This window comes from Mytilus edulis, chromosome 9, assembly GCF_963676685.1.
Source record: "Mytilus edulis chromosome 9, xbMytEdul2.2, whole genome shotgun sequence".
Classification (NCBI taxonomy): Eukaryota; Metazoa; Mollusca; class Bivalvia; order Mytilida; family Mytilidae; genus Mytilus; species Mytilus edulis.
Genome location: NC_092352.1, coordinates 19,931,286 through 19,946,544, shown reverse-complemented (window position 1 = coordinate 19,946,544; position 15,259 = coordinate 19,931,286). Strand labels below are relative to the sequence as shown.

The following is a 15,259-nucleotide window of genomic DNA, read 5'->3' as shown; positions in this document are numbered from 1 at the left end:
TAATAGGTTTTAAATCGTTATATAAAGGTTATACTGTGATTTTAAAAACAAATGTTGAGATCTTTTTATAATATTTACAAAAAAAGGTGCGGGAAATGGACATGATTACATATTAGGATGCGGGAAGAGGGAATATAATAAAAATTAAAAAATTTTGTTTTGAAAAAAATAGGTGCGGGCCAGTTTGTCGAACAATGAATTAAATTGGTGTGGCCTTATCTATCCAGGGGGAATAACTCTAAAAAGTTTTTTTGTTGTTCTTTAAATAAAAAGTGTGTGGGAGAGACAAAAATAGCTCTACTTAAAAATAAAACTGAGCTAAAGTAAAGAAAAATCTTTAACATCAAGGAGGAATTGAAACTATACTGAAACATAATCATGCAAATAATTCTGACATCAGACTCGGATTTCTCTTGAACTGAATTTTAATGTGCGTATTGTTATGCGTTTACTTTACTACATTGGTTAGAGGTATAGGGGGAGGGTTGAGATCTCACAAACATGTTTAACCCCGCCGCATTCTTGCGCCTGTCCCAAGTCAGGAGCCTCTGGCCTTTGTTAGTCTTGTATTATTTTAATTTTAGTTTCTTGTGTACAATTTGGAAATTAGTATGGCGTTCATTATCACTGGACTAGTATATATTTGTTTAGGGGCCAGCTGAAGGACGCCTCCGGGTGCGGGAATTTCTCGCTACATTGAAGACCTGTTGGTGACCCTCTGCTGTTGTTTTTTATTTGGGCGGGTTGTTGTCTCTTTGACACATTCCCCATTTCCATTCTCAATTTTATTAATAATATCACAACTCACTTGCAGCTGCCTTTTCACATGCATATGGATGGGTTGTACTGGTACCAGTACTGTTCAGTGAGAGGTCATTGAAGGTCAGGGTTACAGCCATGCCATACATAGCACTTTCCATAAAGCTGATATTTCCCCCCAACCTCTCAGACCAATACCATGTATTTGAGTCAGAGTATAGACCTATCCAAATATCTGATGAAGATGATCCTGTATGATTCCTAAAAAATAGTAAAATAAATGTTTATCATAAATGACAAACATATTGTATATTTAAGTTTATGAATTTGTCAAAGTTTGCATACAAGCCAATTAAAAGTATATACCTTCTTGAACATTTAATTTCTTGGTTTTTCTATAACAAAGAAATTCACAAAAAACTGTATCCACAGTAACGTCTTTGAACTATTTTTCATTGGGTACTCATTATCATGAATTACATTGGTGAAATAAAAATTTAATTTGTCAATCTCCTTAGCAGGATTTGAATTCATCCTTCTTTCTGTTTGTGGCAACTTACCTTGCACTGAACACAGTTATATCATATTTAAGCTTGTACAACACTATATTTGAAATAAATTACTGTTTTCACAGAGAAATTCATGTAAATAAAGCAGAAAAAATGTACATGAACAGTTTTTTTCTGTACAGGGAATATATACTTTTAGCCTTTCACAGCTTCAGGGGTAACTATATTGGGTTTTGATGCTAAACAGGGTGTTTGTCTGTTGTAAAAAATAATTAACTTAGCATGTAGTTTATTAATCCACAAAACTTGTCCCACCCAGATCCTCCCTTATTTGATGTTGAATATTAAGGCCAGTGGTACAAATAACCAGGTTGCTATCCCTTTGGTGCCCAAACCTAATGCTCAAGAGTTACAATGCAGGTAGGCATTTGATTTATTCTAATCAGAGTTAAGTAGCGGGACCAAGCCATAAGCTAACTGGTAATTGTATTAAGTACAAACTGAACAAACACAGGTTTGGGAGAAGAATCACAGTTTAATATTTTCTTTGCATATCAACACGCAATAAACATATTTACAAAGAAAGCAAAATCAAATTGAAAAGCTGTGGTACTCCAAAATAATCCCAAACCTGAGAAAAGTTAGTAATTTAGGTTCATGCATCAGAAGGATGCTTTTGACTTAGGGCGGATGCAAAGGCATTCATGACTTGCTGTTTATGAGAAAAGGAAGGGTCTAAGTAACCTTTGTATGCCTCACTTGTCCCCCTGAGCCTGGATGAGATCTGATGAAACTCCACATTCCAAAGCGAATATAGCACCACGCCTTTGAAAGCTATGACCAGAGTAGCCACTGGTGTCCAATTCTAGCTGTGATAAGGAATGCTTAAGCATTTGAAGAAACGTGGAATATGTTAAAGGGAAAAGATTTTAACTACCACTGATCTTCAAAATCAAAATCATATTAGTTTTTGGGCAGCAGGCTTAGTTGCCTTTTTCTCTTTTTTTAGAAAGTCAAATTTATTTGTCCCCACTTTGGCTGAATTTGATGCTGGTAAGCACCTCAGTAGACAAGACATTGTTTTTCAGACTAGCGGCACTTTGTTTCGCATACAAAAGCCAAAGACAATACAATTTGCCAACAGATTGTTGGAAATTCCACTTCCCAGAATCCTGAATTCCCCTCTTTGTCCTTCTTTTACATGGTATAAAAAATGGGTTTGACATTGTTCAAAATGATTTGGCTTTAATAAACATATCAGCAAAAAATCACCCTTCAGCACTTCCTTCAAGTCCCTTATATAAAAAAGCTCATCAACAGATTTTAACTGAAATTGAAAATTGGAATGATGAGTTTATTGAATCTACACCCAAAATTATCAGTCCTTTAGGTGTCATTCCAAAACCTGATGGAGGTGTAAGAATAATTCATGATTGTAGCAGACCACTTGGGTCAGCTGTTAATGATTTGGCAGGGGATATGGAAAAACAAGTTTCAATCTGTTGATGATGCAGCAAAATTAGTAACAAAATATTGTTTCATGGCTAAAGTCGATTTGAAATCTGCTTACAGATCTGTAGGCATCAGTCGCTGTAGTCAACAGGTAACAGGTTTACAATGGACTTTCCCTGACGGTCAAACCTATACCTTTATTGATAAAAAATTACCTTTTGGCTCAAAATTACCACCTGGAATTTTTCATAGACTTTCACAGGCTATTCGCCGCATGATGTCAAACAGAGGTTTTACCGTTATTGCATATTTAGATGATTTCTTTATCTGCGTACGCACTAAGCAGCGCTGTGCACTTTGCCTAAGAGTCTTGATTGACTTGCTGCGCAAGTTAGGCTTTGCAATAAGTTGGTCCAAGGTTTTTGATCCTTGCCAGAAGTTAGTATTTTTAGGTGTGGAAATAGACTCCACAACATTGGAATTAAGATTACCTTTGACAAAACTAGAGCAGTTAAGGGCAGAATTAGCAGAATTTAAGCAGCGCAGGCATGTTTCAAAGATAATTAACTTAGCATGCAGTCTCGTAATTATTGGGGTTTATTTCATATCTATATATGTGACAACTTTGCAACAGAAAAACAGCTGATTTGCAATGTATTCAATCTAAATATCATTCAATTTATCAAGAAGGCCTTTGCTTACCAAATATTTTTAATATGATTAAACTCTGTGGTAGTGTAGACATTCATCAACCCAGAATTCTGTGAATGACAGTTTGTGTATGCATCCCAGAATGTTGCTGGTGAATCATATAATCTGTAACAGGTTTTATTAAACATGTACCATCCTGGTTCACATAAATCTGAAATTCAAATTAAATTAAAATATCTTTACTACTTTACTGATTTCACAAAGTCACAATGATTAATATTTCTGATTTACATGTAATTTTGTCTAAATTGTGTAATAATCTCCTGTGACTTCTTTCAATATTCTTCTTTTAGCATAGTTAGTGGTCATCCTGCTTGTAATTCAACTTTGCACTCAGCAGATTTTTCTATGTGGTTCATATGATCATATATTTATTACATCTATGATATTAGACCGTTGGTTTTCCCATTTGAATGGTTTGACACTAGTAATTTTGGGGCCCTTTATAGCTTGTTGTTCGGTGTGAGCCAAGGCTCCGTGTTGAAGGCCGTACTTTAACCTATAATGGTTTACTTTTTAAATTGTTATTTGTATGGAGAGTTGTCTCATTGGCACTCACACCACATCTTCCTATATCTATGATCTAGATATGCCAAGGGGAGGTTTATGACCAATCAAAACTGGTTTAACACCAAAACGCTTTGTACTTGCACCACTGTTAAGTCAGGCTATCACGACAAACTTATTTGTCTTTATTATTGTGCATATTCATTAGGCGTTGCCCTTTCACAATACAAATTAGCTTAAACAATTTTAATTCCAAATTGTAGTTTGAATTCATCCCTAACAAACTGATCAACTAAGAAATATTCTAGCTCATTGCTTAAGTGAAAGGCTGTCAGTATGAAGCAGGTGCAGAATTGTACAAACTATTCTTACTATCATAGGCTGGCAATTATTTGTCAGTGTCCTGAAATTTTGGGAAAAATGCCTTTTGAATCAGAAGTTCTCATCAATTTTCTTTTAGAAGCTAAGTGTTGTTTGTTGGTGTCCAATATATTTGGTAATTTCTGGTAAATTCTGTATTATTTGTTTTGTATCTTTTTCCTATGATATAATGAACAGTCATTTAAAATGTTGAATTAATTCACACAGAATGCAAAGTGAACAACTTTTTTTAGTGTTATCATAACGATACAAACTTCTGCATGCTGGATGTCTAGGTGTCCATGATCCTGTGGCTAAACATTCAATCTTCCCATCATGGTCGGCTACTACTTCTTCCCCAAAGATGTCACATTTAGCTTGTAAAACATCACCAATATAGTATGCGTCTTGACTTTGTCTTGTTTTTTCTTCAAATGTTATTCCTTGAAGAACAGGTGGGTTTCCACATACTGTAAACAAAAATTAACATTTCTACATAGCATGAAAAGAAAATAATGGTGTAAAAATCGGTTATAGATGTAATAAATTTCAACTTATATGTGTTATAATTATCTGGTCCAGCCTGTGCATAACGGTTAAAGTACGAGATTCTGTTCGGCTTCAGGAACATGAGCTCTTCATGGTCTGGTCTTACATCCAATTGTGTTATGGGCATGGACCAGAATATAGCCTTTGTCTGCTGGATGCATATCACATATACACATACTTTACATGTAATTCTCTCAGAAACCCATGAGGGGGTGGGTGGGTCCAGAACAAGTGTATCTGGATTAATAGTAAAAAAATGTACTAAACTTATCACAAATATATAGATTTGGTCATGAAGACGTATCATCTGCCTTTATTTATTAATAAGAGTACATACACTGAAATGTCTTGCCTGCTTTTTTTCATTTATAATTAGATGATAATGATGAGATTAAGGTTAAATAAACCCTGCAAGATAGACATGTTCACCTCAAAATCAAGCCATATGCAAAATATAGATGACCTATTGCATTATGTACCTGATAAACTGACAGAACCATGAAAACTTAACATTGTCTATTGATCCATGAAAATGAGGTCAAGGTTTGACAGACATGTACACTGTACAATCATTCCATACACCAAATAAAGCTCAGCAATAACTTATAATATCTGATTAATTGACATAACCATGAAGACTAATTAACATTGACTAAGAACCAAGAAATAAAGGTTAAGGTCATATGAAACCTGACAGACAGACATATACAGATAGTTATTGTTGCCAATTACGTTAAAAAAAAAAATATTCAAATAAAATCTTTACATTTTAAACCATTTAAAAATTCCATTCAGTGGGTATAATTACTTCAAAATATTTGGTTAACAGGAATCAGAAATAAAAGTTCTGTTTTTTTTTAAATGAACAAATAGACAAATAAATACTGTTTACCAACCACTGTATGTAACTAAAGTTATTTTTGTGAAAATATTAGTACATACCAAATAGACGTGTATACACCTCAAAGTCTACATCAGCTGCATAGGTTATAGTATTGATATTTAGAATTGTATGGATTATACACGTCCCAATGCCACCTCTGTAGTCAAACACTGTACAGTTGTTCTCATCCAGACCACATTTCTGTGCACATATTTCGTAGGATACATTGGTATAAGTAACTCCGATATCTGATGTTATTATCTTTTCATCTGTCTTAAAGTACATATCAACATCAGCATCTGAAAACCATGGTCAATTATAATGAATATTTCAAATGAGACAGCTGTCTTTTAATCAAAGTGCTTGAAAGCACTGAAAGGTAAAGATTGCTTTAATTTATCAGTGGGAAGCAAAATTAAACATTGTATTGTATAAAACATCAATTGTAGTTATTTCAACTATAATCATAGACAATGGAAGATTACCCCACTTTTAAAAATTACTTTAACAATGACATCATTGATATTTTTTAGAACAGATATTAGATTCCAGCACATTGTACAAACTATGTAATATTCCTAAAAATTATACCATCATTTCATAACATGAATATCTGATCATATATTTCATAGATAAACATCTATATTGTTCATGGATAGGTTGTATAGAAGTTTATGATCAATGCACTATATTTTGTGTATCAAAAAGGTAGTGATCAGCCTTGGAAGATTTAGATATCAAGTCAGTCCCATAAGGTTTTGATTGCATTTCATACAATCTTTACCTAAAAATCAAACAAAGAAGAATATTCTAATACTAAGTATAGTTTTCTGTGTGTTGATTGATTAATGGAGTTAAACATCACTTTCAAAACACTTGGCCACATCATGAAGGCCAGTCTGTACTGTATTGGTGCAGAAAGTGTGAGTTTGGGAGAGAACCATCTAACTTCATAAGGAAAACTGGAATCCTAGTCAATTATACATCTTACAACTTCAGTCTTGACAGTCTAATGATCACTGTCCATGGACTACTTAGACTACTGACAGCCACTACATTGTAAAATCAAATCCATTTACAGCACATGCTTTCTTTTACTAACAACCTTTCAACAGTTGATCAATTTGAAGCGATGATTTCGAACTGGCACAAAATTGGTATATTAAAAGGGCACTGTCAATTATATAAGGTAATAAAAAAATAAAATCTATCCCTTCTTTTGAACAAAAAGTTTCAGTCAGACTTTCATAATAAAAAAATTAAAGATGATGTGATATGATTAGCAATGATACAACGTACTATCTACACAAGACCAAAGAAAATTATTGGAATTTGTTATATGTATCTGAATACTAAATTTATATATATATGATTTTGCAACTCTTCATTTTCTATGTCAAATAAGGTCCTGAATACACTACTGTTATACCTTAAAATATTATATTTACCTTGTAGTGAAGAGGAATAAGCTCCAGAAAGAAACAATAAATGTTTTGCATTACTGGCTTCAGATATTGGTAGTTTACTCCACAAGTGACATGTGCCCTGTCTATACACACTTAACATACATCTAAACCTTGTTTCTTCCGTACATTTCACCTCACAATCATCAACAGTAAATATGTTGTGATACATTTTTTGCTTGCTTGTTGTACCAACTTTGTATATTGCATCAGGCTGACGTTCAAATCTACCTGTAATACAGTAAGTTTAAAGTAATGAAACAAGTGTACACTTTAAAATATTGTTCCTCCTGATAAAACTGGTGTAAAAGTAAATCTATGATTAAATGAACTGTAAAACTGAATTCAAGGTCAAATGACACCTGTCATTTATACAAGTACTTGTAAGGAATGCACATTCAAAATATTTACTTTAAGAATTTTTGACAGACAGACAGACAGACAGACAGACAGACAGACAGACAGACAGACAGACAGACAGACAGACAGACAGAGCGCATGATACCCCTTCGTCTTGTGTCTGAAGACATTAAACAGGAATGTTTATCTTGGAATAAACATACCATTGCATAAAGAAACTAAAGATGTTGGAACTACCCAAATGGACCAATTCACAAAAATAGCTTGAAGCCAACTGTAGAAATGGAAATTTCAGAATGAAAGTCTGTATACCTGTTATAAGCTCGAAAATTTAAAGTCCTGTAGTTTTGGTGTGTAAAAAATTCAATATAACTTATTTTCTTTTAAAAAATTTTTAATAGTTCAAAGCCCATAATTTCAAGCTAAAAATATACTCTGAAAAACAAGTTATCTACCAAATATAGTTGACCTATCATGGTAAATCACTGACCTTCACAGTAAGGTGGTTCTTTATCCCATCGTCCAGTTGGTAAACAGGTCAACGTTGCTGAGGTATTTCTAGCAATCCGACGATTTGATGGACATTCATATGTTACTGTATCACCAAAAGATCTCCCCGTAACTTTTATGACAGCATGTTTCACATAAGGAATTGGATCACAAACTAAAAGGCAGAAAAAAAACATTATTCTCTCAGGTAGTTTTAATCCAAAATTATAATGTAATGCCTCAGCCTCAATTTAGTGTATTGGTTTTAAGAAAGCACTTTATACATACATCTAGTTGTTATTTTTCTCCTTTTTAATTGTTTTACATTGTTCATGGTGGGTCCTTTTATAGCTTTCTATGCAGTATTGGTTATGCTTATTGTTGTAGGCCAATAGTTAGTTTAACTTGATGGATGTGTCAGATTATCAAGAAAAACAGCACCTAATTACACATCATAACTTCCTACAGCAGACTTTCCATTCATGTTACTACTATATGTAATAGAGTACTTTCCTTATTTATACCACTTTTATATTTATTTTATCTTCTTAAATGTTATTGTAAACAAGAAATGTCAGGTTTGTCACGGTTTTTTAAAACGTCTTGTTGTCATCACTTCAAAACATTTAAATTCAAAAACAGTAACTCATCCTGGAGACAAATAATTGGTTAATCTAAAATTCATTCATTCATTATAAGAGGATGCTGTTACAAAGTCTCCCAAGCAAATTGCCTTAAGTATAAACCCTGTTGAGAAACCCATGACTTTAACATGACGTACTGTGGACGTCCGTAAGGAATTTTATTTGTAGCGTCATTCTTTTGTTGTTGTTACTCTATACCTGAATGTGGCTTCTGTAATACAATTACACAGCTTACAACTTTTGTTTTCCTTCACAATAAACCCCTTGGACGTTCCCTATTATTCATTCAAATCATCTTGCAGAAAATTTATGGTTTTAGGACTAAGATCACAACTATTCAGAAGATATAAGGTAGCACTCCACAGTTAAAAAATAAAATTAAAAATTTACCACCAAAATGTTTAACATCTTCTATTTCTGAATTTGGGTCCTTTGTACTTTATTTGGCCTATTCAATTTTTATTTTCTTTAGCTATATATATAGCAGCAATAAATGAAATTAGGCATTAAGTTTAAATCCTAGGCAATAAGCTAACGCCTAGGCAGTAAGACTATTGCCTAAATGATGTTAGGCATTAGCCTTAAATCCTGAAAAATATGTGCAGACATTAAGCTTAATGCCTAAAATATAAATCCGGGTAAAAAAAAGACAGTTATTCATTTAAATAAAAATATATTTGTTACATAATAACATTATAAGAATTGAATTAAAATATTGATAAAATTATATTTGTTAGTAGGGCCTTTTTTTTTTAATTAGTTGGTTTACGGATCCGCCGACCCGATTTTGTTTAAAAGTGAAATAAAATTAAAATTTTGATTTCGTGTTGTTTTTTATTCCGCCGACCCGATTTTTCGAGTGCTGTGAATAAAAAAATTCGAGGCGTTCCAAAACGTTTTGTCTGTGTCAATAAAGCGTTTGTAGTGAACGGCGTATTTTGAAAAGCTTCGAAATGACGCAGACGAATTCAAAAACCCAACGAGGGAGGACCATGGAGTCTGACGGCTTCATCTACTTTCAGTTGAATAGGATCATGAACACAGTTGATTATCAAACATTTCATAAATCAAAGAAATTTGTTTATGTCAAGTATATTGTCCTCAAAAGATTTTTGGGTCAAACATGCACATATATTCATACGTGAAGACCACGTGCACCTTAAATGTGATGGTATTGTGTTCACCTGGAGAGTGAGAGATCTTGGGTTTGAACCTTGACCCGGTCAAATCAAAGACTTAAAAATTGGTATCTGCTGCTTCTTCGCCAAGCACGCTGCAATTGCAATTATTAAAGGAGTCAGAATAATGTGTTTGGGTAAGGTAACATATCTTTGGGGGAACTGTTACCTTGTGAGCTACCACATTTAAATTCTGGCTCAGTGTGTCAGTTTAGCATTTCATTTCTCATTATCATATTCTCATCCTAATTATGCATCTGATTAGCCACTAGACATTAAACAACAATTGACCATCCATCCATCAAATGCAAAGCATATCAAGATAAGAGCTAAACTATTTCTCCTCCTCAACCCCTGTAATGTCATGAATGAACAGCATTTTTTTTTTTCCTCCAACTCAAATTTTTCAGAACAGTTATACGTGAACAAAAAAAAAATCTAAGATTGCTATTTTATTTTTATTTTTTTTACCTCCTCCGACCCTAACCTTTGACACTAGTTGTCCGTAAACCAACTAATTAAAAAACTAGAGGCTCTAAAGAGCCTGTGTCGCTCACCTTGGTCTATGTGCATATTAAACAATTGAGGACACAAATGGATTCATGACAAAATTGTATTTTGGTGATGGTGATGTGTTTGAAGTTCTTACTTTACTGAACATTCTTGCTTCTTACAATTATATCTATAATGAACTTTGCCCATTAGTAACAGAGAAAAATATTTGGTAAAAATTTACATAAATTTACCAAATTAATGAAAATTGTTAAAAATTGACTATAAAGGGCAATAACTCCTTAAGGGGTCAATTGACAATTTAGGTCATGTGGACTTATTTGTAGATCTTACTTTGATGAACATTATCGCTGTTTACAGTTTATCGCTATCTATAATAGTATTCAAGATAATAACCAAAAACAGCAAAATTTCTTTAAAAATTACCAATTGGAGGGCAGCAACCCAACAACCGGTTGTCCAATTCATTTGAATATTTCAGGGCAGATATATATTGACTTGATTAACAATTTAACTCCTTGTCAGATTTCCTCTAAATGATTTGGTTTCAGAGTTATAAGCAAAAAACTACATTTTACCCCTGTTCTATTTTTAGCCGTGGTGGCCATCTTGGTTGGATGGCCAGGTCATCGGACACATTTTTCAAACAAGGTACCTCAAAGATAATTGTGGTTAAGTTTGAATTAATTTGGCCCAGTAGTTTCAGAGGAGAAGATTTTTGTAAAAGATAACTAAGATTTACAAAAAATGGTTAAAAATTGACTATAAAGGGCAATAACTCCTAAAGGGGTCAACTGACCATTTCGGTCATGTTGACTTATTTGTAAATCTTACTTTGATGAACATTATTGCTGTTAACAGTTTATCTCTATCTATAATAATATTCAAGATAATAACCAAAAACAGCAAAATTTCCTCAAAATGACCAATTCAGGGGCAGCTACCCAACAACTGCTTGACCGATTCATCTGAAAATTTCAGGGCAGATAGATCTTGACCTGATAAACATATTTACCCCAGTCAGATTTCCTCTAAATGCTTTGGTTTTTGAGTTATAAGCTAAAAACTGCATTTTACCCCTATGTTCTATTTTTAGCCGTGGCGGCCATCTTGGTTGGTTGACCAGGTCACGCCACATATTTTTTAAACTAGATACCCCAAAAATTATTGTGGCCAAGTTTGGATTAATTTGGCCCGGTAGTTTCAGAGGAGAAGATTTTTGTAAAAGATTACTTAGATTTGTGAAAAATTGTTAAAAATTGACTATAAAGGGCAATAACTCCTAAAGGGGTCAACTGACCATTTCGGTCATGTTGAATTATTTGTAAATCTAACTTTGCCGAACATTATTGCTGTTTACAGTTTATCTCTATCTATAATAATATTCAAGATAATAACCAAAAACAGCAAAATTTCCTCAAAATGACCAATTCAGGGGCAGCAACCCAACAACAGGTTGACCGATTCATCTGAAAATTTCAGGGCAGATAGATCTTGACCTGATAAACATATTTACCCCTGTCAGATTTCCTCTAAATGCTTTGGTTTTTGAGTTATAAGCCAAAAACTGCATTTTACCCCTATGTTCTATTTTTAGCCGTGGCGGCCATCTTGGTTGGTTGACCGGGTCACGCCACACATTTTTTAAACTAGATACCCCAAAGATTATTGTGGCCAAGTTTGGATTAATTTGGCCCGGTAGTTTCAGAGGAGAAGATTTTTGTAAAAGTTAACGAGGACGGACGACGCCGGACGCCGGACGCCGGACGCCAAGTGATGGGAAAAGCTCACTTGGCCCTTCGGGCCAGGTGAGCTAAAAAAGGCCTAGAGGAATAATTAATTATTTGCAATTATTTTCAGTGAAATACAAAATGAATCCGTGATTTTGAACTGTCTTTGTGGCATTGATCAGCATCTCATTTTCTCTTGGTGAAGATGATGGATTTTTTTAACTAGAGGCTCTAAAGAGCCTGTGTCGCTCACCTTGGTATATGTGAATATTAAACAAAGGAAGTAGATGGATTCATGACAAAATTGTGTTTTGGTGATGGTGATGTGTTTGTACATCTTACTTTACTGAACATTCTTGCTGCTTACAATTATCTCTATCTTTAATGATCTTGGCCCAGTAGTTTCAGTGGAAAATGTTAGTAAAAATTTACAAATTTTATGAAAATTGTTAAAAATTGACTATAAAGGACAATAACTCCTTAGGGGGTCAATTGATCATTTTGGTCATGTTGACTTATTTTTAGGTCTTACTTTGCTGTACATTATTGCTGTTTACAGTTTATCTCTATCTATAATAATATTCAAGATAATAACAAAAAACGTCAAAACTTCCTTAAAATTACCAATTTAGGGGCAGCAACCCAACAACCGGTTGTCGGATCCATCTGAAAATTGTAGAGCAGATAGATCTTGACATGATAAACAAATTAACTCCGTCAGATTTGCTCTAAATGCTTTGATTTTAGAGTTATAAGCCAAAAACTGCATTTTATCCCTATGTTCTATATTTAGCAGTGGCGGCCATCTTGGTTGGATGGCCGGGTCACCGGACACATTTTTTAAACAACATACCCCAAAGATGATTGTGGCCAAGTTTGCATTAATTTAGCCCAGTAGTTTCAGAGGAGAAGATTTTTGTAAAAGATTACTAAGATTTTAGAAAAATGGTTAAAAATTGACTATAAAGGGCAATAACTCCTTAAGGGGTCAACTGACCATTTCGGTCATCTTGACTTATATGTAAATCATACTTTGCTGAACATTATTGCTGTTTACAGTTTATCTTTATCTATAATAATATTCAAGATAATAACCAAAAACAGCAAAATTTCCATAAAATTACCAATTCAGGGGCAGCAACCCAACAACGGGTTGTCTGATTCTTCTGAAAATTTCTGGGCAGATAGATCTTAACCTGATAAACAATTTTACCCATGTCAGATTTGCTCTAAATGCTTTGGTTTTTGAGTTATAAGCCAAAAACTGCATTTTACCCCTATGTTCTATTTTTAGCCATGGCGGCCATCTTGGTTGGTTGGCCGGGACACGCCACACATTTTTTAAACTAGATACCCCAATGATGATTGTGGCCAAGTTTTATTAAATTTGGCCCAGTAGTTTCAGAGGAGAAGATTTTTGTAAAAGTTAACGACGACGGACGCAGGATGACGACGGACGACGACGGAGGACGGACGACAACGGACGCCGGAGGCAAAGTGATGGGAAAAGCTCACTTGGCCCTTCGGGCCAGGTGAGCTAAAAAGGGGGAGGGGCTTGACTTGAAAAAATAAACGAATAATACTAATGAAGGCAATTTGAGAATTTTCATAAAATATAAATAAAATAATATTTGTTGAGGAGAGGGATAATTAATCATTTGTAATTATTTTCAGTGAATTACAAAATGAATCCGTGTAGAATGGTGATTTTGAACTGTCTTTGTGGCACAATGATCTGCATCTGTTTTTCTCATATCTTAACTTTTGACCAGTTCAAATCAGTGGAAAACATTTCAAATAATGATTATAATTATTATATAGAATCGTCCCTTTTTTATTGGTACAATCAATTATTTTAAAATATTTTTTAGTTTTTGTAATACCACACAAAAGTACCAGTTAATTATGTTTTAAATGAAAAGTACTAAAATTTGAAGATCTGTCAAATGAATGTATATTAATATTAGTAACATAAATAAGAAACAACTTTATATCAGGATTACATCACCGAAAATACCAAAATTCTAGAGTTGAATTATTGCCTGAAATTATGTTCGGCAATAGGTTGAATAATCATCATCAGATTTCAGGCAATAACTTAATGCCTAGGTGTTAGTTTATTGCCTAGGATTTAAGCTTAATGCCTGATTTTACTTAATGCCACTAACATATATACACTGGTGATTCTGATGTTGACAAAATGCAAAATTTTAATCCTAATATGTATGATGAGTTTATTTATAAAAATATCTGTGACATAAAATAGTATAATTATATATAATAAATGTTTCACCTGCTGTTTTCCAAATTTCAGCACTAGTTGCTATGGTATATAACTGTGACTGAAGGTCATACAGTATACACTCCTTGGTTGTAGGTGAATAGTAAAACGCCTCACACAATGTTTCCTCGTAGCATTGTACAGCACACATCTGATTGGTTGTCTCTACTGAAGAGGTTATTAATGTACCTTTTACTGTTGTTGCACTTACATCTATATACCGGTACTTTTCTGCTAGTAAACCTTTATAAAGAAAAGTTAAAATAAACTGCAAGAAATATTGTCAAATTCTCTAAACCAAAGTTGTTCCAGAGTGTAATAATTATCAAATGGGCCTTTTAAGTATCAACATAATTAATAGTTCCACAATGACTTAAAACTTGGTGAACAGTCTAAAAAATGGTCAATCATCCAACTTGACCACCACTTGTTTTATAAGTAAACACAAATTCAAATTGAAGAGCCTCGGTTACATAGATTTTTAGTTTTTTTTCATTGAGACAGTTACAGCTGCCCACCATAAAAGACTGGCCTGTCCATATGGTACACAAAAAATAACATGATTGCTGACAGATAAACTGGTCACAAAATGTTTTTATTTTTTTTGCAAAAATAAATGCAACGATTAGGTTAAAGGGAAACTTCGCAAAAAAATGAAAATTTTATATTAAGTTTATTTGATATAAATAATCATATATTCATTAAAATTATTGTTCAATTCTTCTAGATAAGTGATTAAAATAAAAATTAAAATCCCACTATCACTTCTCCACTTATCGCCATTTTGACGGCATCTCCGATACAAATTGTCACGTGATGAGTATATTTGAATAAAATATCTGAATACCACAAAACTAAAAAACAAGCATGG

At 33.5% G+C, this 15,259-nt stretch overlaps 1 protein-coding gene across 1 annotated transcript in view; it reads right to left on the bottom strand.

Annotated features, from left to right (window-relative positions):
• The window catches only part of LOC139489855 (uncharacterized), a 45,021-nt gene extending 30,330 nt beyond the window's left edge, over positions 1-14,691 (bottom strand). Inside the window, exons 1-7 of the mRNA XM_071276702.1 lie at positions 14,401-14,691; positions 8,044-8,217; positions 7,179-7,424; positions 5,790-6,029; positions 4,574-4,768; positions 3,423-3,582; positions 809-1,020 (exon numbers count right to left, since the gene is read on the bottom strand). Of these exons, the coding sequence (XP_071132803.1) occupies positions 809-1,020; positions 3,423-3,582; positions 4,574-4,768; positions 5,790-6,029; positions 7,179-7,424; positions 8,044-8,217; positions 14,401-14,539 (1,366 nt within the window). The 5' untranslated portion in view covers positions 14,540-14,691. The remainder of the gene's footprint in view (positions 1-808; positions 1,021-3,422; positions 3,583-4,573; positions 4,769-5,789; positions 6,030-7,178; positions 7,425-8,043; positions 8,218-14,400) is intronic.
• Between the last annotated feature and the right edge of the window lie 568 nt (positions 14,692-15,259).